The sequence below is a fragment of the Podarcis vaucheri genome (assembly GCF_965113315.1).
Source record: "Podarcis vaucheri genome assembly, chromosome: 12".
In the NCBI taxonomy this organism is placed as follows: domain Eukaryota; kingdom Metazoa; phylum Chordata; class Lepidosauria; order Squamata; family Lacertidae; genus Podarcis; species Podarcis vaucheri.
This window is the reverse complement of record NC_138750.1, coordinates 16893078-16917603: the sequence shown is the minus strand read 5'-3', so window position 1 is coordinate 16917603 and position 24526 is coordinate 16893078. Positions and strand designations below refer to the sequence as shown.

Genomic DNA, 24526 nt, shown 5'->3' with positions numbered 1-24526 from the left:
CCGCGCCGCTCACCCCACTTCACTCCGGAGCCCCAAAATGGGATTCCCGGTGTGTAGGGGGGCGCTCCTGGTGCCCTGCCGAACCCCACGTTCCCAGGCTTCCTCCACCTGGGATTTCTAGCGGGTCCCCACCTTCGCCGCGGCGGGAAGACCCAGTTTCCACGGAGCCAGTTCCTCCAGTCGGAGAAACTCCACCATTCGTCGATGGCGCTAACCCGGAAGTCAACTGACCCCCCCAACATCTATGACCTCATAATAATAAACATCACTGCTGCAAGGAGTGAGATGTGCAGGGCAGGGTCACCAACAGGGAGATGGGATCCCTGAGTAAGAAAATAATTATTAAGTCACAAAGAGGAATGAATGAGTAGATGTCAAACAAATTGAAAACTGTTAGAAAGCTGGTTTACTTTATATACAGTGGCGGAGGAAGCCCATGGGGCGGAACGCATCACAGGGCCTCCAGATTCTGCCTGCCTCCTCCCACTCAGCCGCCATACAGCTGGGGGAGAGGCAGCGGGTGGACTGTTTGGGCAGGAGAGACACATGGCTCGGGCGTGCTGTAGGCCCGGCGGTGAGTGCCGCCCGGCATTTTGTCACCCCCCTCAGTGGTGACACATGGGACGGCCCGCAACTACCACACACCCCTTCCTCTGCCCCTGCTTATATAGGCAATATATTTCCACTTTGGGATGGCCAGCCTGCATAGGGCAGTTGTGGCCTGCTCAGATATATCCGTCATCTTCTGCTCTGTGCCATATACAAATCCACACACACACACATACACACACACACCTACATGATGTGAGGGGAGCAGAAAGGTGTGGGATTCTGCCTTGGGCAGCACAATATAGAAATATCCTCTTGAGCCAAATGATTCTAGAGAAAAAGGTTTTGCCCCTCCTCCCTTGTTTATCCTCCTTGCCTGGGACTGACACTGCAGCTTTTCAGAAGACGCTCGATTAAGAAATACGTCTGTTGTCATCTTATTGCCACATCATCCTGCAAATGCCAATGATGTGTCCACCCATTTGAGTTCTTTAAAAAGCAGATGCAGGAAAGGCAAAGCTTTTGCCTGTCTGCTGCCAGGATGGAAGAAACAAATCCAGCGAGAAACTCCAAGTGTTCCTACTTCTTCCTGCTTGGCTTCATTGGTTCCCTCCTCCTTCAATCTGCATCGGGTCGCGAGCTGGTGTTTGCGCTCTTAGTAAGTAAAGGAAAGCAAATATTTCGTTACTACTAAGCATTTGGTTTGTGGGTTCTTCAAGGCGAAATTCTTGGGGCTGTGTCCAATTTTAGTTCTACTCAGAGAAGACCCATTGAAAGTAATTGATATGACTAACTTGGGTCCATTCATTTCAGTGTGTCTAAACTTAGTTGGAGCCCACCCTTGGTGTATGGCTCTCCAAAGGTTTCATGAATTAACTAGACTTTCAATGGTGGGTAGCACATGGTTTTCCTCCCTCCTACATTTACAGGAGTGAGGAACCTGTGGCTCTCCAGATGTTGCAGGATCACAACTTCCATCATTCTTGACCAGTGGCCATGCTGCCTGGGGCTGATGGGAGTTGTAGTCCAACAACAGCTAGAGGGCCGCAGTTCAGTAAGACTGTAAACTGTAAATTAAAAACTGATGCTAACACATTCTGCCGGTCGCTTGAATTATTTTAAGATGCACTTGTGTTTAATGAGGGAGCTTATGCCTCTTTAGTAAAGAACCTGCAGTCTGCCTATAGCTTTTAGAGAGGTAACATGCATCAGAATATTAAAGAATATAAAGTTAACAATTGAAATGCTTCCTGGCCTTCAAGTGTAATGAGCTCATCTATAAACAAACTCCAAAGAGCAGCCATTTTAGATTGCTGCTGTTAAGATACTGCTCTATCAGATACTTGAGGTTCAAAGGGAGGGTAATCACAGCCTACATGTAAATAGATATACAGTTTTACAAGGTGAGCATAGGGCAGCATCCTGATAGAAGGGATAAAACATACTATTGAACCAGCTGAACTCATGAAGACATTGCTGGATAGGACCAAAGACCAGTCTAGTGTGTCGCCACAATGACCAACTTGATGCCTATGGAAGGCAGGAGATGGCTGCAATAGCCCTTCCCTGCTCATGAGACCTCATAACTGATATTCAGAGGGATATTGACTTTTTGGAGAAAGTAGACAATGGGTATACGCATGCAGTAACGATTCAGTTCAGACCCCAATTTTATGCTTTGGGAAACAATTTGCTTAGGTCTGATTATCCAGCAAAACTGTGCTTTGTGCTTTCCCCATTAAAGGATTCACATAACATCCCTTATTATTTTATGGACAATGTATACGGTAGAGGTAATAGTAAGAAATCTCTGAAATTGCACAATGCTGGTGCCTTTGAAGCTGGTTTGAAGTGCAACGTGGATTTGGCTGGAGTGGATACATAGGCGTGTTCCATGGAAGCAGAAGAACTTGAACTTCCAGCATTTTACAAACAAACCCCATTAACAGAACGAGCAAATAGCGCTGAGCAGATAAGGACAAGGTGATATATTACTTCCACATCCCTTCCAAATCAGGACCAGCCCAAGGCGTTTTGCTGTCTGAGAACAAGTCGGTCCCGTCCCACCCCCGCATTCCACAGGCAGAAGCTGACTGGCTTGGAAGTTTATTTTTATTTAATACTAGTGTTGGGACAGTATTCTTCACCACACCTGAGGACAGCAGGCTAACTTAAGGGTAGCACAGCAAGCTGCAGGACATACACAACTCCGTCCTCCGATAGAGGGGAATGGTTAAGTGGAATGGTCAGGAGGAAGGGGGGTGGGCTACCACTGCTGGCTCCCACCCACATGCCCCAGGATCTGAGTTCTGTGGAAGAAGGCAGGTGGGAGAGAGGGGAACCCACTAATATTGGCTTTGTAGAGATCAATGATACATGCTTGGAACAACTTTCAAGGCAACTTCAATTGCCTGGAGATGTTATTTTCTTTCTCTCATTTTGCCCACTCCCCATAACTGCTTTACAGTAGTGGTCAGCGGTGTGGTAGCACTCACCTGATCTCCTGCCACCCATGTTGCTTCTGCTTACTGGCAAGTAGATCAAAAGGGGAAAGGTGGCAGGGTGCAAACGCGTTGGCAGGAGGCCCAGAATGACTCTGCTGGTGTGTTTGCATCGCACCAACTTCATCTCCTCCTCCACCTCCCAGTGAGCTGTAGGAACATGGGCAAAGTGAGGTCAGGTGAGTGATGCCTTCTTATCATCTGACTGCTACTGCTGCATATCACTGGTGTTACAAAGGAGCTTGCGAGCCATCCAAGTTAAATTCTGCTGATCCTTCTCATCAAGTTGCTGAAAGTAAATTGGAAGGCTAAAACTGTATTGGCTGAACAGACTTGAATAAATTATTTCAACTTTCCCCCATCTTTACCTCACAGCCTTTCCTAGTTTGCTGCTGGCATAATATATTATTAATATTTAGCCCCCAAGTGAAGTTATGTTTTGGTGCTTGCTGAATCCCCCCCGCCGCCCAATTTCTATCATAATTACCATATTTTTCACTCCATAAAACACACTTTTTTCCTCCTAAAAAGTAAGGGGAAATGTCTGGGCGTCTTATGGAGCGAATGTGTAGTCCCAGGAGCCGAATTACCCATGGGCAAAAAGCAGATCTTGCTTTTTTTTTTTTTAAGAAAGAGGGAAGGGGGTGTTGAAACAAAGCCGCTGAGCAGCTGATCAGCAAGCAATTGAAGGAAGATAAGGGACTCTAGCGATAAAGGAGGCTGCCTGGGAAGGGGGAGGTAAAGACAGCGAACTTGCAAGGAGAGGAGACAAGAATACTAAAACAAGCAATGAGGAGAAAAAATAGAAGAAAAGGCGAAGCAAAGAACTGCTCCAGCTAAGGAAAAGACACTAAGGCAAACAAGAGGGAGGGGGGTGTTGAAACAAAGCCGCTGAGCAGCTGATTGGCAAGCAATTGGGGAGGGAGATAAGGGGCTCTAGAGATAAAGGAGGCTGCCTGGGAGGGGGGAGGTAAAAGCACATGGATCCTCAGGATTTTTGCATTGGGTCACCCCAAATTCACCATCAGATCACATAGCATGTCTGTGGCCACAGCATGAGCCACAAAAATAAAACATCCACTGTTTCGTTCATAATTTTTTTTTCTTGTTTTCCTCCTCTAAAAACTAGGTGTGTCTTATGGTCAGGTAGACTATTTTACTTTAGCATTATTCACTCTCTTTTACTAGATTTATCGGCATGGTGACAGAAGCCCTATTGAAGTCTATCCTAACAGCCTACACAATGAAAGTGCCTGGCCACAGGGATTTGGACAACTGACTAAGGTTTGTTGGCTTTTCATAAAGTTTGGTTTGAAAATTTTCAAAAATTAGACTTCTGGAATTTGGAATTTGTACAAAATTTCATTCTAGCTCTAAGAGACATGATACCCCACTCTCTGATAGTCACAGATTGAAGTGGGCCACCTAACCTGACCCGTAGTGATCAGTGCTTGTCTCTACCTGACTTATCCAACACCCAAATCCCTCTGAATGTGCCTGATTTGGCTCAGGACTTGGAACTCGGGTGAATATGGTGCACAGCCCTAATAAAAGCGGCAATGGGTCTGTGATATAGCAGTCGAGAACCTTCCGGCTATGGGCTTGATTAGGCCTGCTAGGCTATCCTATTTGGCCTGCAAGACCATTTCAGCCAAGCTGCACCCACCTGTTGATCACCTCATGCCATGTTTTGGGCAGAGATCAGATGCATACAGGAAACACCATTCACTCTCAAGTGTATCAAATCCCTTTCAAATTCAACCCAACAGAGAAAGGCACCAGATGCAAACAGTGCCAAAGGTTGAGCCATGGTTGCAAAGGAATCATTAGGAGCATCAGGAGCACAGTCCCAACCAATCCTTTGCAGCCAAGTCCCATGTGAAGTTGAGTCAAAGGACTACCAGGAGTGAACTGCCAACTGTTCATTTCCAGCCACAGCTTTAGTTTGGGTGCCGTTTGCACTTGGTACCTTACCTTGCCATGCTGCTTTCAACTGGAATCAGATACTCAGGAGTTCTTGCTCACTCTAAGCATATCCAATTCCTGCCAACCGCAGTGCAACAGGGAGAGGCACCAAATTCAAATGGCACCAAAGGTTCAACTGTGGCTCCAAAGAAACAATCAAGAGCACACTCCCAATGGCACATCTGCAGCTGTGGCTTTAACTTTTTCACATCTGACAAGTGGGCAGCCCTACCATTTGCCAGCCTGGCCCAGTGTTCCCCAAACTTGGATCTCCAGCTGTTTTTGGACTACAACTCCCATCATCCCTAGCTAACAAGCCCGTTGGTCAGGGATGATAGGAATCGTAGTCAAAAACAGCCAGAGATCCTAGTTTGGGAAACACTGACCTGGCCCGTGGAGGAATTGCTATGTCTGGATCCGGCACTCTGGCAGAAAGCAGTTCCCCACCCCTGGCTCTGAAATGTTTAATATTAAGAGCAAAAGGGTCACATGGTGGATCCACCTGCATGGAAAACTGATCCTCTCCAGCCTCTGATCATTTTTGTCACATTTCTTCAATCATTGCCTAGGAAAGCAGCCGGGGTGGGTAATGCTTGGCTCTCCACAAGGGCTAGAAAAGCCGTAAGACCAAACTCTGGCTTCAAGAGGAAATCATGTATCTATTGTTGCTCCCACAGATTGGAATGCAGCAGCAGTATGAACTTGGAAAATACATAAAGAAGAGGTACTCAAACTTCCTGAGTGCTGAATATAAACGAGAAGAGGTGGGTAAGGGAATTTTCAAGAAAGAGATTGGTCTGGTTCATAACAACATCAGATTCTGAGTAAACCCAAGGGATGTTTTGATATTATTCATCAAACATTCCAGTGGTGTTAATAAGTCTCCTCCAGCAACGGTTGCCACTTCTGGGTGTAGCATAAAGGAAATTTCTGGAGTAAAGCTTCTGGTAGTAGAGGTAGAGGGACCCCTGGCCATTTGGTCCAGTCGTGACCGACTCTGGGGTTGCGGCGCTCATCTCGCTTTATTGGCCAAGGGAGCCGGCGTACAGCTTCCAGGTCATGTGGCCAGCATGACTAAGCCGCTTCTGGCGAACCAGAGCAGCGCACGGAAACGCCATTTACCTTCCCGCCACTGCTAGGTAGACAGGAGCAGGGACCGAACAACGGGAGCTCACCCTGTCGCGGGGATTCGAACAACCGACCTTCTGATCAGCAAGTCCTAGGCTCTGTGGTTTAACCCACAGCGCCACCCACATCCCAAACTTCTGGTATCTGATGATATTCGAAGGGAGACATTCCTTTGCGTTGGCAACAGATGAAGCACAGTCCTTCTACACTTATTCCTCTTTATCAGTAGAGGCCTCTGCTAGAGAGGGTCCCTTAAAGGCTACCAAGCTGAGATGACCTCAGATCCCATGACACCCTCCCACTTCTAATGAAGAGGTTTCTGAGTCCAGATCCTGGGTCTTGACACACTCCGTTAACCCTTTCTAGATTTTGATCCAGAGTTCCGAAAGTGATCGAACCATTATGAGTGCCCAAGCAAATCTTGCTGGTATGTACCCTCCTACGGGTGATCAAATCTGGAATCCTAAAATCCTGTGGCAACCTATCACAGTGCATGTTGTACCAAAGGAAAGAAATCCGGTGAGTACCAGAGTCATAACCAATTTTGTCTGCCTTCCAGGCTCTTCCTCAGAAACCTAATACAGTATACCGAGAAGGAAGTGTATGCAAATGTTCATTTAAAATAATCATTTCCCTTAATCAGAGATTCTGCAACATATAGAAGAAGCACATTACCATTTGTAGCTCATTTATTTATAGCCCCGCCTTACTTTCTGCTGAGGGAAACAGCATTTGAATTTAGGATTTGGGGGCCAAGCTCCCTTTGAGGATGAGTTGATTCCTTGACTTCTAGTTCTGACATAGCGAACTGTCTTGTCCTCATGCAGGGACAGTTGGCTGTGTTGCAGCTGGTGTGATGTTGTAGCTCTTATCAGGGCCAATCCCAACACTGATTTAAATGTGCACATCAAAACCAACTCTGTATCCACTGTACTGTTTTCATGAAAGGATAATGCTACAGCTTGTACATGTATATAAAGCTATATAAAGCTTTCTGTCTATTACTATTATATTTTTTCATACAACAGTAGCACCGACTGGACTTTCGCAAGCAGCAAAATATACTGAGATGTTTCAGAGCTGCAAGGGGCTTTGGCAAAGATCCCAGCAGTATCTTAGGCCACACTGTATGGTGCGACAGAAAGCACGCAGTATCTTTTCTTGCTTTAAGGTTTTTGTAGCTTTGGAGACTAAAGGACATTTGGAAAGAGTTTTCTTAAAGGCACAATGGAAACACGTCTCCCTTGCAAGTCTCAAATTGTTTCCTCAAAACCTTTTGTTGGGCTCTCCCTTACAACCCATTCCCAGCAGTAGGCAGGATATTTCCCAGGGCGAACCAAGAGAGTTTCATCAGTCGTCATCATAATCATCATCTGTCAAGGAACAGGAGAGCCAGGAATAATTAGTTCTCATTTTGATGCCTGTTGGTTGCATGCTGCTGCAGTTTAGTTGGGCAAGAGCTACTACACCAGTCATGTGGGGTCTAATAACTGGCAGTTATCCACAAGTGAATCTCTTAGACCTATTCCTGGTCACATAATCTGTGCTGCCCTGAACTGTAGGCCTCAAGCAGGCTTCCTCAACCTCGGCCCTCCAGATGTTTTTGGCCTACAACTCCCATGGTCCCTAGCTAGCAGGACCAGTGGTCGGGGATGCTGGGAATTGTAGTCTCAAAACATCTGGAGGGCTTAGGTTGAGGAAGCCTGGCCTCAATTGCTGTCACTATGGAGCTGCTGCTCAGGAAATGTGATGCAAAGGCAAATGGCTGATGTTCTTTCTCTCTCCGTTCTCTCAGAACTTAACTCTCCCCTCAAAATCTCCTCACCAAAACTCCCTTGTGTCAGGCAATGCAGGGTGTGGGGCGTTGAGGTCTAACCACCCCATGCCCAACCTCACAGTTCTGACAACATTCCTCACACAGAGCCAATTAGCTTTTTATTTATTTATTTATCTTTTTGTAGGCGGAAACTCCCATTGATACCAATGCGAGAGGTTCCTCTTTTCACTAAGTGGTGGGTGAGGGAGTTTTGTGAAGGCTGAGGTGGTGCAACTCCCCACACGCTGCATTACTCATTAATCGAGAGAGAACACTGAATATTAATTTAGCTTGACTCTGAGGATGCTTCCCTGCCAAACAGAAACGAGCTGCAGTCTTGATACCACACTGAGCAGCCATTCCCAAAGCTGGAAAAGCAAGAATTATATAGCACACATTTTGAGGGATAAGAAGTAAGAATTTTGATCATCTCTTCCCCACCTTCTCTCATCTGTCTTCCACTCATTTCTGGATTTTGGCCTGCAATGTTTGCATCAGATGTTAGAAAAAGGAACAAAACTTCTTAGGCTCAACTCCTTGATTCATAGACGCTCCTTAACGCCACACAGACTGTCTGACATGAGTTCTAGTTCCTCACTGGGACGCCAAGCCCTTGGGACATACTCGCATTTATGGTGGGAATGCTCCTAGGTTAAATGCTTTGGGGATATAGTATTCCATGAAACTGGAACTATTATAAGGTGCCAAGTGACACCTTCTCCACAACTGGCAATATCTCCTTTATTCACTGAGGATTACACTGCTATGTACATTAAGGAATTAGTTGGGCACTTTCTTATTACCAATTCACAACTGCAAAACTCTGCAGGGACTTGATATGAGTGAACCTGGTTTACTGGTATGGGAAAGCATGGGACATATTATTACCGGAGGGAAATGACATTCAAATTAAGAGTGCTTAGAGGACAAAATAAGAAAGATAATTTTATTTTGGTATGGCATGGTTGTGCAATGTACGTTAATATACAGGAACATGGAAGGTCTCAATATGCAGTTTCTAAACAGATTTGGATAATTTTAGTTCTACAGGGGTTCCAATCCCCTTTATAGTGTTTTCAGTTTTGGCAACCCTATGTCCAGAGATAGAAAACAGAATAAAATAAAATGAAATAAAATGATTCAGATGTTTATCTGATGTATTTACCTGAGTAAATCCCCTAATGAAGATGTTTAATATGTGCCTGCCCAGAGAGTTAACTCTAATCCAAACTGTATTTGTTGTAATTAGATTTTGCTTTCCTTTTTATATGGTTCATGACAAAATGTATCTTATTTTCCTGTATGTTAAAAATAAGTAAACATTTATTTTAGGGGGGGAACTTATTAGGCTAAACAAAAAACACAAAACAAAAAAGCAAGTCTGTTCTCAAAGCAAGACCAATGTTACAATACGTCATTCTGACAACCAGAAAATATCTCAGTGATCATCTTCACTTTATTCTGTTAGTATATTAACAGCATGTCTATTTTGGTTTTAAAATAATATTTATTGAGTTTTCAAAAAATTAAATTTAAACACTACAAACAGATAAGCAAAGAAAAAAAAAACAAATGAAAAAACAACACAATACAATACAAAAACACTACAAAACAAACACATAAGACAAATAAAACAAAACAAAGACCATTTAAAACATATTAAACAATTTCAATGTCATATCTTTCATTCGCTTATTTCCACGACTTCCTCACACCTCCCTTTTTGTATTCCACATCAATTAATTATTTCAGCAATTCCTTTCCATCTTCCCCTGTTTTCTATCCTATAATTATCTTAACACATTCTAACCTTATTTTGTTCCCTTTAATACTCTATTGATCTATTTATACTTAATTCCTTATAACATTTCTGCTAAAGCCATATAACTTCATTCCAACTGTGTTCTAACATTCATTAATTTTGCAATATTTCTATAAATAGTCTTTAAACTTCCAGTCTTCTTCCACCAGCTCTTCTCCCTGGTCTCGGATTCTGCCAATTCTCTCAGCCAGCAAAAAGCAGATGATTCACAACAAAACTTAGGGGTCTGGCAGGGCAAGTCCACCTCCTTCTTCAGCATCCGTTAATATCTTAAGTTTTACTCGGGGCTTCCTGCCCTGCCAAACAAATCTAGAGACGTCCCTCTGCCACCTCCTGAAACAATCCCTCCCATCCAAAGCTTGCAATGTTTGAAACAAAAACAGCATCCCCAACATCACAGCAACCCTCATCCCCACCACAACATCTCGGCCCAACAATAACCACTTCAAATTTAACCCTGTTTCCAAATCCCCCTTCTCTTCAAGCCAACGTCCTTCACAATTGCCCTTGAGTAAATTCACATTTTCCTCGGGTAGGGCTCTGATCCTCAATTTCATCTGTTTCTCTTTAAGTTCAGTCATAACCAGTGTCAGCTTGAATTCATAAAGTTGTCCTTGAATGGATGGGACTCTCTCCAGTTGAATTACTTTAACTTCAGCAGCAAGGGTTTTCTCCTTAACTTCATCCGCAGTTTGCCGTATCACGATAGATTCCTGTATCAATTTCTGGGTGGTTTCTATATTAGTATTCACCTTTTGTCCCAGGTTATTTAAACTTTCTACCATTAAGTCAGTTTTAATATTTGCAGCATCCACTTTCATATTTATCACGTCCATTTTCTTGTGAAGTTGTTCCAGCGAGTCATTTATTTTCACTAATACAACCGCTAAGACCTCTTCTGGCGACATTCCGTCTTTCCCATCTGCCATAACACTCAATAGATTCAAGGTCAATCTCACAGTCTCACGGGTGTTATCTTACCGCTGGAAATTTCCCAGCCCAGATCTTCCACTAGAGGGAAACAGTTTCTATTTGTATTGATACATAATATCCTCTTATAGGCACAGTTGAAACGACCCAAAACTAATTTCAAAGTTACTTTCACTGCTGGAGACAGTAGAAACAATGTATCTTCTCTTATGCTAGCTGTCAATGAACAATTCAAACGCTGTCAATAAACATCCCACCAAACGTCGGACCTACTAGCAGCCCGTTCCCAGGGTCCGAGCGGCGGTATTTTGCCTCTCTTGGTCTCTTCTGCAGGCAAACTCAGTCCACAACTCCCCCCCCCTTCTCCTGCCTCCAAGGGGGGGATTATATTCTTTACTTATGGAAATTTAGTCTTTACAAAAGGCTTTCCAAGACTTCAGCTTGCAGCCTCAATTGCTTCAGTCTATTTACAAAAGGGGAAGGCGGACTTCCTGTATTGAACCTTCCCCATTTCGATGCCAAATTAGACGTCTTTAAAAATCCAATTTTCCCGATTAAACTCTACTCACGGGTAGTTACTTTAGAGTCAAATTGTCCACAGGAAAAAGTCAGCGCTCTACGACAACAGCTATGTGGCTTCGCTCCGTGGAAGAAGCAGATGATTCGAAGCACCGCGCCGCTCACCCCACGTAGCTCCGGATCCCCGAAATTGGGTTTCCCCGCGAGTGGGGGAGGCGCAAAAGGTGCCCGCCGAATTCCACGCTCACAGGCTTCTCCCGCCTGTGATTTTTAACGGGTCTCCGTCTTCGCTGTGGCGGCCAGACCCAATTTCCACGGGGCTGATTCCTCTCGGTCAGAGGAATCCAGCCATTGCCGGAGGTGCCTCCCCGGAAGTCAACAGCATGTCTATTTTGAAGCAGCTCCCATTGAGTTCAGTGGGGCTTACTGTATGTGTATGGATGGCGAGATCACTAAATCATGTGACTTCAAGCTAATGAACCCCTGCAGGTTATGAGACAGGTATAATTCAGAAATGGCGTGACAAACATCAATCCTACATAGAGAGAAGCACTCTACAAAAACCCAGCTGAGAAGCTTGAAGTGAGACAGAAGGCAGTTACAAGCATAGCTGTCAACCGTCCCTTATTTGGCGGGAAAGTCCCTTATCCCAGTGCCGGGTCCCACTGCTGTCCCTTATTGATGATGTCCCTTAAATTTCCCGGGTTTCAAAGGAAGCAGCTCCTCTCCCTCCTTCCCTGCCGGCCAGGGAGGAGGGAGGCTCCAACTGTGTTGCTTGGCTGCCCAGCCCGCCCCCCTCCAGCCTCCTCTCACCAGCCTCGGCCCCCGGGAGCCCCTCCCCGCCGGGACTGAGGAGCCTTGAGAGGAGAGCAAGGGCAACCATAGAGAAAACAGTTCAGAGAGAGGAGGAGGCAGAGGCGGAGGCGCGGGCAGGTGTTCCAAGGGCTAACCATAGAGGGGGAAAGCGGAGGAAGGACCGCAAGCGCTTCTCCCATAGATTTGTAGTGGTAGACTACCATAGATGGTCTGATCGGTGGGTTTACTTTGGGCTCTATTCCCCCCACCTTCCTCCCGTTCTGCCTGATGGAACTGAGAGCTGCAGATGGAGCACGAGAGAAAAGATACAGAACTGCAGCAGCGTCTTTGTGGCTTGGATGTCGTTTTTCGCAAAAAGTGGTTGCTGCTTGTAGTTATTTAATTGCAGTGTTTCATCAGCTGGTGTCTTGAGCAGCAACCTCTGGAAACAAAGGGCTAAAAACCAGCGCTGCTCTCCAAAATTATCTGGTCCCTTTTAACTTCGTATTTCAGCTGGTTGACTAAAATTCCTTATTTTGGCTGCTGACCCCTTATTTTCGAGGCTGCTGGTCCCTTATTTTCAAATCTGTAAGTTGACAGCTATGGTTACAAGTTGTGTCATTTTTGTTTCAGAAATTACGTTATCCAATTTTAAATTGTCCACGCTACTTGGAACTTCTGAAGGAAACGATGAAATCAAGTGAATTCCAGGCCAAAATTCAACCGTACAAGGTACTTTGTGCAGGATTGGGGATGGGTATTGTGTCAGTAATATTTCCACTACAGCCTAGGGTCCAGACATTTCAAACTCTAGTGGGTAATTGCATTGCTGTTAGATTAAACCTCAATGTATCAAAACTAGCTTACTTAAAAGATGTAGTATTTCTATATGCAAAGACCTATGCATACCGAGCAATAAACACAGGCGCAGTTCAGATTATCAGTTCAGATGAGTAATTTGCCCACACATTGTGTTCGGATGCCGCCTTTTCCTTCCTGTGTTAACCAGGAAATACTTCAGTCAACTATAATCCCTTAATTATTCCAAACTGAGAAATTAATGTTTAGAAAGTTTGGAACAAGCCAGGATCACAAACTAGGGTTGCCATACATCCAGAATCTTCCAGACATACCCAGAATACTGCAGTTGGAAACAGTGTCTGGGCAGATATTGGAAAATGTCCAGGAAAATCCATACATATGGCAACCCATGTCTTATGTCGGCTGTGTGATTGATTTTGCCCAAAAAGCTCAACAACTTTCCCCAAAAATGGTCAAGAGCTTTTGTGTCCAGATTTTCACTTTTTGAAATATGGCAACCCTGTCTTAAAGCATGCTTGAAGTTGGTTTAAGATCCTGCATTTCCTGTTTATCCACTTTGGGTGGAATGAGAAACTATGGTTAATTAAACTAGGGTTAATTCTGGGATAAATTGTGGTGTACTTTAAAGGGAATAAGGAAACTGCTGTGTACCCAGGCACGAGGCTAAGTTTATATCTCAGCTAGTTATTAAGCCAAGGTATGATCAACTGAAACAAGCTCTGTTAGTGCAGAGCCTATGGCTACAATCCTCCACACAGAGTGTAATAATACATAAGATGGATATTAATGTGACTTACCTATATGGAGAACTGCAGCCTATGGAATCTTAAGTGGCAAGTGACTACATTCCACAGACCTATCCATGCTTAGCAGTGTGCAGAATCATAACCTGTGCGATGAAAATATTAGAAAATCTTGGTGTCTGATTTGCATCTGAAGTATTCGTGTTCTCATTTCTTTTCAGGAATTTATAAAAACCATAGGTTTATATTCAGGATATGACCCTCAAGATCTCACCAATTTGGTCAACTTCAAAATCTGGCATGTACAGGATACTTTATTCTGTGAGGTATTTTTCTCTTTTTAAAAAATCTTTACAGTTTTATTGAATTCTCCCATCAGACAGGGGAAAAACCCTGACTTATAATTAATTATTCAGTGGCACCTAAGAAAATTAAAAGGAGTGAAGGTGTTCCTATACAAGTGCATAATAGTTAAAGAAAATATGGAATGTTTTGTCTACATATAAATTTTATTTGGCTTAGAAAAGTGATGGGAAGGTGGATATTTTTGCAACTCATTAGAATATTTTGTCAGATAAAGGTAGGATTTCCAGAGAAAGGTACCAAGTACTGAGGCTGTTCAGATGTAACAGTAAACCATGGTTTGAAACAGGATAATCTGTGCACACACACACATGTGTTGCTGATCTACATCTTTCCCTGCTTTCCTAATGGGAGCTGGAGTTCAGCCATAACTGGTAGGTCACAGATTTCCCATCCCTCATTTAGCAGACAAGCACAAACCATAGTTTGCCTTTGCAGATAGAATGGCAAGCTATGGTTTGACATTGAACCAAGACCTGAAGTTGCTATCTTGTAGAGAGCAACGGAAGAAAAGACAGCAGGGAGGTGAAGGAAAGATTGTATGAGCTTGAGTCTTATTACTGTCATACCTCGAGTTGAATGTGCTTCAGGTTGAGCGCTTTTGGGTTGCGTTCCGCGTCAACCCGGAAGTAACAGAGCGCATTACTTCCGGGTTTCGCCACTTGCGCAGACGCTCAAAATTACGTCATGCACATGCGCGGAAGTGGCAAAACGCGACCTGCGCACACGCTGACGCGACATCGCATCTTACGTTCCATTCAGGATGCGAACGGGGCTCTGGAACAGATCCCGTTCGCATCCCGAGGTACCACTGTATAAGGGCATTACATCTCAACAGACATTTGACATTACATCTCAACAGGTCCAGTCTATGGCACCTCAATCTGAACTGAATGAAAATTTGCTCAGACTTAAAAGCAAGGCCGGAGACAGCAACAATATAAAGCCAGATAGAGCTCTATTGGCTCCAAATCACCTGATCCTGCCTGAACGCTTCTGTTCAGACATGATGGCATTAGACTCGTCGTTCTCTCTGCCTTCAAGTTTCCTTAGTAGGTACAGAGAATAAAGTTGCCAGGCCTTGTTTCCAGACTCCCAAATTTGAGCCTTCCAGAGCCTTCCAAGTTTGTATTCCATCTATGAACAGGGGTTATATCAACCATGTAGCTTTCAACAGCTTTTTGTGGCATGGTTTTGGTGCACAGGAGAGCAAGGTAGAATCCATAGTGTGATTTACTACCTAGAGGGATCCTGGGGTCCTGCCAGAGTCAGAAAGCAAATCTAAGTGTGACATTGATGGCAGGAGCCCAGAGGTAGAGATGGGTGAGGAAAGAGTTCGGTATGCATTTTAATCTGAATTTATGCAATTTGCACTTCCTGAAACAACACACACACACACAGAAACAATGGCCCAACATGGCAATAAAAAACAGAGCTACAAAATGAGGTATTTCAAAAATAAGAGTAATGTGCTTCTTTCTATTGCAGTCTATTCACAATTTGACACTTCCTGTGTGGGCTACTAAAGAGGTGAGGGCAAAACTGGCTGAGCTGACCGTGTTATCCTTGTCGTCGTTATTTGGGATTTACAAAAGAGAAGAGAAGGCGCGGCTGCAAGGAGGTAACCAAGACCCTTTCACTGAGGCACCGTGATTGACTTCTCTTGCTTTGCAGCACACTCTAGCTGAAACGAGACAGGCCTTAGGGCTTGGGTGCTCTTAACTGGTGTGACTGGTACCGTAATTAACAAAAAGCCTTAGTGGGTGCAAGCCAATTTTAATCAGTGATGGAGAATCTTAAATGGTGGAGCAGTGTGTTGAGGAGCACATGTTCATTTTGTTTCTGCTGTTTTATTGTGGCATATGCTGGGCTTATAACTCATCCTTGCCTCTCCAGTTGAAGGATGCAGGCTCTGGGACGGGGTGGCTAACTGTTGTTGAACTCCAACTCCAACCAGTGCCAACCAGCTAGTGGTCAGGGATTATGTGATTTGTATCCCAGAAACATCTGGAGAGCCACAGGATAGTCACCCCATTCCTAGGACAATCCAGGGTGCTATTGAGCCCTAGAGGGCTCCAAATAAGTGGAAATGGACAAACAGGCAAAAAATATTTGATGATAAATGAATAGTTTGAGGAGTAGCTGAGGTGGACTGCGGTGCAATAATCTGGTTTTCAGTGTGGTTATGAAATAGTCTAGTGGTCTGGAGTTTTAAGTTCATACACAGGGTGGATCTACACTCATGGTTTATAACGCTAAGAAAACGTTTCAAAAAGGCCACCACCTGTCTGATATCCATTGGAAGGGCATTCCACAATACTGGGGCTGCTGCACTAAAAGCTGCATTTCAACATGGAGCATGCAACAATGCAAGAAGCATCTCCCGTTATGACTGCAGCACTAATATATACAGTGGTGCCTCGGGTTAAGTACTTAATTCGTTCCGGAGGTCCGTTCTTAACCTGAAACTGTCCTTAACCTGAAGCACCACTTTAGCTATTGGGGCCTCCCGCTGCCGCTGCACCACCGGAGCATGATTTCTGTTCTCATCCTGAAGCAAAGTTCTTAACCTGAAGTAATATTTCTGGGTTAGTGAAGTCTGTAACCTGAAGCATATGTAACCTGAAGCATATGTAACCCAAGGTACCACTGTATAGGATAAAGCAATCTCCCAGGTATCCTGGTCCCAGCTCTTAAGGACCAGTACTAAAACATTAAACCTGGCCCAGTACCATGGTAGATCCTTCAGTGTAGATCCCTCAGCACAGATGTTATATGCTGATGATAGGTCCAACAGCTGCTCACCTGGTGAGGCGGAGAAACAGCAATAACCTCCTGGCAGTAACAAGAATGTGTGGGTTAGGGTATTTTTTCGTATGTATTCATATATATTTTCCTACACATTTTTGTGTCTATTTTTCTTCTCTTTTTCTTTGTATCGCTTTATTTCTTTACCATTGAAACCTTTTTGATAAAATTTTCAAGAAAATATTAACACACACACACACACACACACACACACACACAAAGTCAGCAACAACGTTGGGGATGTGTGGTGCACCAGCAGAGACACAAACTGGCACTCCCACCAGGGACCCAGCATCAAACTGGCACTGCGTCACTGCTGCCGGGAAGTTATTGCTGTGGCTCCGCCCCACCTGGTGAACCACTCCTGAACAGGTTGCCCCAGTTAGCATCCTAACCGCCATGTTCTGCTCCAGATGCACCTTCTGAGGCAAGCCCTGGGGCACCCCACATAGAATGCATTTCAGTTTTTAGAAAGCCATGTGGTTTTTAAAATAACTGAGTGAGCAAATTATCAAGTGTCTTTTAACTACAGCTAAAACATACTATTTGGAACTTGGAAAAAGCTTTTCCAGTTTACGGATCTATCACCTATATGCCCAGTAGATTGTGCCAGCTGTTAATACCTCAATGCAAATAACATGATGTAGTATCAAACACCCACACAAACTGAGGCACGAAAGGAAACACTCACGTGTTGCTTGACCTGAATTTCATCTCACTGTATTAGATGAGCACTCCCATCATTGCACTGACATTTCACGAGCCTTCCTCCTTCAAATTATTGGCTGCGTTCCTAAAGTGCTTACCTTTGGTTGGATCATGTCCCTTCTAGCTTTGCCTTAGTTGTCTTGCAGTACTTATGTTTATATTATTTCATCACACTCGTGATGCTGCAGTAAGTGTATTTATTTCTAAATATCTCATTACAGTGGTACCTCAGGTTACAAATGCTTCAGGTTACAGATGCTTCAGGTTACAGACTACGCTAACCCAGAAATAGTAACTCAGGTTAAGAACTTTGCTTCAGGATGAGAACAGAAATCACACGGCGGCAGCGGGAGGCCCCATTAGCTAAAGTGGGACCTCAGCGTAAGAACTGTTTCAGGTTAAGAACAGACCTCCGGAATGAATTAAGTTCTTAGCCTGAGGTACTACTGTATCATATATATTTTTTCTAAATCTGTAATTGGCACAGGAAACATAAATATGTTGTAGTGATGAAAATGAAACAGTCTGTGACTGTTTACATTTGAAATGTAATTTTCTTAAAATGGGAAATTTAAAGTCACATCTTATTGTTGCTGGGATTTTTTTGTTTTTGTTTTGTTTTGTTTTGTTTTGTATATAAAAGTATTTCTATATGCCCCTACCCTAAAATATCTGGCTAGTGTACCGCATTAAAACATAAAACACCATTAAAAAAATAATAAAATGCAGATAATCACTGAGGTGACTGGCTAAAACAAAAAATTAAACTGCTACAAAGACCTGTCAGCATTAAAAGATCTTCATGAGAAGCCTGAAACTCAAAAGCGAGGGTGCCTTCTGAGTCAGCATTGGTTCAGCAGTGTTAAATGCCCTGACTTCTAGTCGAGCCCTGTAATGTAAGGGACTGCTTCTTGGGAGAAAAGCAATGACAAACCTAGACAGCAACTTAAACAGCAGAGACATCACCTTGCTGACAAAGGTCCGTATAATTAAAGCTATGGTTTTCCCAGTAGTGATGTATGGAAGTGAGAGCTGGACCATAAAGAAGGCTGATCGCCAAAGAATTGATGTTTTTGAATTATGGTGCTGGAGGAGACTCTTGAGAGTCCCATGGACTGCAAGAAGATCAAACCTATCCATTCTGAAGGAAATCAGTCCTGAGTGCTCACTGGAAGGACAGATCCTGAAGCTGAGGCCACCTCATGAGAAGAGAAGACTCCCTGGAAAAGACCCTGATGTTGGGAAAGATTGAGGGCACAAGGAGAAGGGGACGACAGAGGACGAGATGGTTGGACAGTGTTCTTGAAGCTTCCAACATGTGTTTGACCAAACTGTGGGAGGCAGTGGAAGACAGGAGTGCCTGGAGTGCTCTGTTCCCTGGGGTCACAAAGAGTTGGACATCACTAAATGACAAAACAACAACAACAATGTAAGGGACAGTTAGCAGCGGTCCTCTAAATGATTTTAATGATCTCACTGAGATATAAGGGCTTGCACAGCGTCCATTTAGATACACACTGAATTATCATGATCTCTGGGCATAACTATCTATATTCCAGTGAGAATCACAGTTGGAAATAGCACCAGTATTGGACTCACAACTCACCCAGGGCACTTGCTAATTGCATGCTATCAGTGATTGATGATTGGATTTGGAATTATATCATATTTATACGTAATGGCTTGAGTGCTTGTTTCCCATGCTATAAGGACATAGCTGCCACTCTTAGTGATTTTTCATTTCAAATAGAAAGAGGCAACAGAAAGACAATCTAGCAAAACTATTCTAGTAACTATTGACAGTTTTTAATTCAAAGCTATAAAACACATCAGATTTGAAGTTAAGTACTGATAAATTCCATTTATTTCAATTTGGAGAAACAGGCTGCATTCCTGTATGCACCTACCTGGGAGTGAGTCCATTGATCTCAGTGGGACTTACTTCTTGGCAGACATGTACTGTATAGGAATGTGCTTTAAAACATCTACTTGACCCCCCTGTTGACCAATGAATAACAAGTATTAATTAATTAAACTTGAACACTGCCCTTCATCCAAAGAGCACAGGGCAGCTCACAAGATAAAAATACAAAGCAACAACACAAAATGCATAATATAACAAAAGCAAACCAATATAAACCACCTCTCACAAACACATTATAAAGGACATAGAATGTTTAATCAGCCAAAGTCCTGGTTATAGAGAGACCAATGACAATTTTGTCGGGATGGTGCCCCTGTTAATTGCTGGAGATTGCATAATTGGCTAATATATTATTGCCATTCATTATTATATTGAATCAATTCTTTTTTTGCTCCTTTCTATGCTATCCTGTATAGAAACCTCACAATTTACAGGGCAATCCTAACCTTGACTACTCAAGAGGTCATTCCTCTGTAAATTCAATGGCGCTTACTGCCAGATAAGTGAGATTCAGACTGTAGGTTTAGTACGTAATTTTGCAGTATTTTTTTCTCCATCAATATCAACACTATCTCACTTCCACTAAGGTCTCCTTGTGAAAAATATTCTAGAAAAAATCTCCAGGGCTGCTGAAGGTTCAGAAAAGAGGAAAATGCTCGTCTATTCTGCAGTGAGTATATTTCCCCTAAAAACTTTGGTTGAAGTTGTGGGCATAGTTCGGCTGATCAATCTCAATTGGAATTTACTGTGTAATCCTAGATAGAACTGAGTTCACTGGGACTTGCTCCCAGGTACGTGGGTATAGGATTATACCATTAAGCAGTTTAAATCTGTGCAGGATTCCGCACTGTATCAAATTGGCTTTTAAGTTTAAAACCCCAAGATCCTATTCACTCTCTAGCAAGCCTAAGACTAAATGTACTTGTCAGAAGCTGGTAATGAGAAAATGAGCCTGTCTCTTTCCGTCTCTGTGGATTCAGCTCTACAGCTGCAAATTAAACGTTTTAAGTGTGCTGTAAAGTGCATTATACAAATATGACACTAGATGGTGATGGTGAGCTATGGCACATTCTATATATTTTTCAAACTTTTTTTAAAAAAAGCATTTTCACAATGCCACTACCAAACTTCAGGAGGGGGGGGTTGCGGGCTCACGACCCCGCCCACACTCACTCCCGCGAGGCTGGCGCCAGCCTCGCGCGAAGCAGGGATTCCCTTAATTTGCATCCCCTGCAGCGCCAGCCAATCGGCTGGCGGCAGGGGCGGGCCTTCCAGAGGCCACTTAAGGTCGGGGCAGCCCTTGGCTCGCCCCTTTTCTCCCTTGCAGCTGACGCGGTTTTCACAACTTTTTTTATATGTGTCTAGATTCTGTCTGTATCTTTCTATGTGTGTGTGAGAGAGAGGAGAGAGAGATGGAGAATGGGTGAAGGAAGAAGATATGTTATACATTCTCAAGTCTGCTGAATAGTGTTCTGTATCTAGCAATTAATGAAAAGGTTTCAAATTAGCAATATCACCAATAGTTACCTTTAGAAGCTACCTTCATTCACAATACTTTACAGATGTATGTTTGGGTTTCTTTTTCACAGCACGACACCACACTTGGTGCCTTGCAGATGGCACTCAATATCTACAACGAAAAGCTGCCACCATATGCAGCTTGCCAGTTTTTTGAAGTGTATCAAGAAGATAATGGGCAAGTACTGTATTCTATTGTTTCCTCAACAATTGCAACTTTTCCCGTTATGTGTGCATTCAAATTCTAAAATTACTGTACATGTACTGTTCCCCTAAAATGCACGAGGCTTAAATCTAGGGCCCAGAATCACAATGGTGTTTTGTCTACCTAGCTTTTCAAGTTTATTTATTTTTAAATCTCTTAGTGGCTAATGTGGTTAAAACATGGGCAGCAATATAGATAAATAAGGACAACCTAAAATATCAGCCACCAAGCTCAGCACCAAACAGGAGTCCTTAGGAGTGTGCGTCAATGTCAGGGCATCTCAACCAAAAAGGGCCTGTCATAGAATCATAAAATTGTAGAGTTAGAAGGGACCCCAAGGGTCATCTAGTCTAACCCCTGCAAGGCAGGGATATGCAGCTGTCCCATATGGGGTTCGAACCTGCAACTTTGGCTTTATCAGCACCTTGCTCTGACCACTTGAGCTACCCATGCACTTCTCGCTCACCTCACTTCGGAAGCTGGGGAGGGCAGGAGCTGAAAATGTATTTCTATGAGGAATCTTAATAGCTGGGTACCCCCCAAAACCCATTTAGTTTAACCCTAGACTCATCACAATACAACTGAGAGGTTTTAATTGCCATACATTGCCCAGATCAAGACTGAGATCTGCTTTTGCCTGTGTGGTATTACAGACTCTGGGTTTAGTTGTTCTCGAATAACTGTGGCTGTCGAGGCCTTTCCATTTCATTCCTGAATAGCACTCCTCGTATCGTTATAATTTAACTTATGCTACATTTTCCTTCTTCTTTTTTTCCTTGGTTCTGCAAATCAGAGAGCAAACCGTTGAAATGTATTTTCGGAATCACACTATGAAGGACCCCTATCAACAAACTCTTCCTGGTTGCTCATCTGCGTGTCCCCTGCCAAAGTTTGCTGACCTGGTTTCTCCCATCCTAGTAGACGACTGGGCCAATGCATGTGGGAACGTAGAAAAAAAAAAAGGTATTGTAATTTCCTTAGCTAGCCACACATGATCATCAGTACAGAAATGGCTGAGAGCTGTATATTGGCTATTGTACCAATATGAAAGCAGGGCTGGATCTACACTGACCTTTCTAACATTATTAGAACAATATTAGATACCGTATATCTTTCTAAAATGTCACAGGGCGTACTGGTGAATTAAAAAACGTTCCTCCATAGCAATTCAGTTTCCATTACTGCTGGCTCCTGGTTTCTCTGCAGCACTCTTTGGTGTCACATTTGAATAGCACATTATTAATGTTACAAGCAAAACGTAATGTGACCACCACATTATGAAAAGCATTCCTTAATCCTTCCTTAACGTTATAAACCATGAGTGTAGATCCGCCCCAGATGTGAGCAGTTGATTACTCAAGGCAAAAGTGGCCACCATTTGGACAGTGCTGCTCAAAAAAGCATTGCCAGTTAGTTTTGTTTGCCCTCCAGTGATGTCATCACATCGACAAACATGATTGGCTGCGTTGCACTGTGATGTCATCTTGTTTCATTGTATAGTTCCCCAACTGGCTGGTGACCACCCAGAAAATGCAGTAATCAGAAGCCACAAAAGGGGGGCTAATTGTGGCAGCAGGCAGGAGAGGAAAAGCAACAATAAATACGAGTGAGAAATCACACGTGGATGTCACAATTTGGGGGAGAAGAGGCAATATCGTTAGTTCAAAAATAGTGTTATGAGTTTGGAGGGAGGGGAGAGCAGGCTCTATGCCGAGAGCATTATAATCCCTGGATCAAGCAAGTGTTAAAATATAAGCCAGGCTACCTTCATGATGGGATGCGGGTGGCGCTGTGGGTTAAACCACAGAGTCTAGGACTTGCCAATCAGAAGGTCGGCGGTTCGAATCCCCATGACAGGGTGAGCTCCCGTTGCTCGGTCCCTGCTCCTACCAACCTAGCAGTTCGAAAGCACGTCAAAGTGCAATTAGATAAATAGGTACCGCACCGACGGGAAGGTCAACGGCGTTTCCGTGTGCTGCTCTGGTTCGCCAGAAGCGGCTTAGTCATGCTGGCCACATGTACTCCGGCTCCCTCGGCCAATAAAGCGAGATGAGCGCCGCAACCCCAGAGTTGGTCACGACTGGACCTAATGGTCAGGGGTCCCTTTACGCTGTTTATTTTTACCTTCATGATGAGGTGATCGCCTGGGAGATGAGCCATTAAGGGGAGCAAAGGAAAGGGGCTCTGGGCGAGATGGCAAATTGATGGGGCCCCTCCCTCAACTTGCAGTAGTTAGAAAGACGAGAACAGAGAGTGCAGGAATGTGAACTAAAAGAAAAGCAGCAAGCTGAAGAGAGAGTCAGAGCAATGTCTGATTTCTGTTTGAATTCAAGACTGCAGTTATGGGAGAAATGAACCTATTAGGGTGTTAATGCTGTGAACCCCTCCATTGTAGGCTCAGGTTGAATATATGTGTAAATAAACTATATATCATAAAGACACCAGAGTCTCTGCTGTGCCTCGTTCCGAAGGAAGCATAAACCCTAGGCAAACGCCTGGAACCCCGGGAATCTCACACCACTCGGAGATTGGGGTGGCATGCAACAATACATATGAAACCTTTTTTAAATATGTAACCTATTTTTAATAACATCTATATTTTAATCATGACTCTCGAGCCAGGTCATGTGATCAAAATGCACTATAAAATGGGCAGGTTCTTCTGCAAAAATGTGTACATTAGGTATACAGAAATCCACACGAAAATGCTGACAGGTTTTTATCAGGATTAAAAAACAACAACACGTTTTAAAAATTGCTGCAGAAGTGTGGAGAGCTGAATTTAAACCTGGAAAAATGAGAAACTGAAAGAAGTGAAACTCATAGTTCCATCCACCCCGAACTGATTTTCTTACCACTTGCACAATCTTGGTAGCTGGACTGGGGGGGGGGGGACGCCAGGTGCAGCACCTGTTTGTCCCTGCAGTTTCTCATCCAGCCTGATTCTGAGCCCTCTTCTCCCGATATCAGGCATTGGGCTACACAATCTACAGTTTACCAATTCTAGGGCTGTCTCAGAGCCTTTAACACAACTTACCTAAAATAGGCATTTTGCTGCCACAAAATCCGAAAGCCAAGGAAGAGGAAGATGAAAAGGATGAGGGGATAAGTAAGTATATTGCAATAGCCTTTTAATTGTTTCTTACAGGAAAATGTTCCCAAGAAAATGAGCAGGCTTTGTGAAAGAAAGAAAGAAAGAAAGAAAGAAAGAAAGAAGATGCCTAACTGGAAAGAAGCAAGATGGAAGAGTAAACTGACCTTCTGGAACACCTTGAAATGTGATGCTGCCCAAATCGCAAATGTAAGGGTCTCTTTTTAAAGGCTGCATTGGAATAATAATAATAATAATAATAATAATAATCCCGCTGCCTGATAACACTTCAACAATAAAGATTGCTTTAAATAAAGAA

At 43.6% G+C, this 24526-nt stretch overlaps 2 protein-coding genes across 3 annotated transcripts in view; both read left to right on the top strand.

Moving 5' to 3' along the window:
- The window catches only part of LOC309515333 (prostatic acid phosphatase-like), a 264606-nt gene that overhangs the window by 202661 nt on the left and 37419 nt on the right, over positions 1 to 24526 (top strand). The window lies entirely within an intron of this gene.
- On the top strand, positions 967 to 24526 carry LOC309515326 (prostatic acid phosphatase-like). Of its 2 annotated transcripts, none has more exons than XM_082193057.1 (11): positions 967 to 1207; positions 4239 to 4334; positions 5693 to 5779; positions 6510 to 6662; positions 12659 to 12757; positions 13812 to 13916; positions 15442 to 15574; positions 19981 to 20063; positions 20983 to 21093; positions 21914 to 22079; positions 24265 to 24526. In XM_082193057.1, exons 1-11 carry the CDS (start codon positions 1052 to 1054, stop codon positions 24297 to 24299), a joined length of 1224 nt encoding a protein of 407 aa, XP_082049183.1. In that variant the 5' UTR covers positions 967 to 1051; the 3' UTR covers positions 24300 to 24526. The 2 variants fall into 2 exon arrangements, with proteins under 2 accessions (XP_082049183.1, XP_082049182.1); XM_082193056.1 differs by having other exon boundaries at positions 977 to 1207; positions 20983 to 21089; positions 21910 to 22079.

Excerpts from the sequence above, each read along its gene's own strand:
- LOC309515326 (XM_082193057.1), top strand. The coding sequence starts at position 1,052 with ATGCAGGAAAGGCAAAGCTTTTGCCTGTCTGCTGCCAGGATGGAAGAA. Across the intron at positions 12,758-13,811 it reads CCAAAATTCAACCGTACAAG|GAATTTATAAAAACCATAGG; the intron begins GTACTTTGTGCA and ends ATTTCTTTTCAG. Across the intron at positions 21,094-21,913 it reads ATCAAGAAGATAATGGGCAA|CAAACCGTTGAAATGTATTT; the intron begins GTACTGTATTCT and ends CAAATCAGAGAG.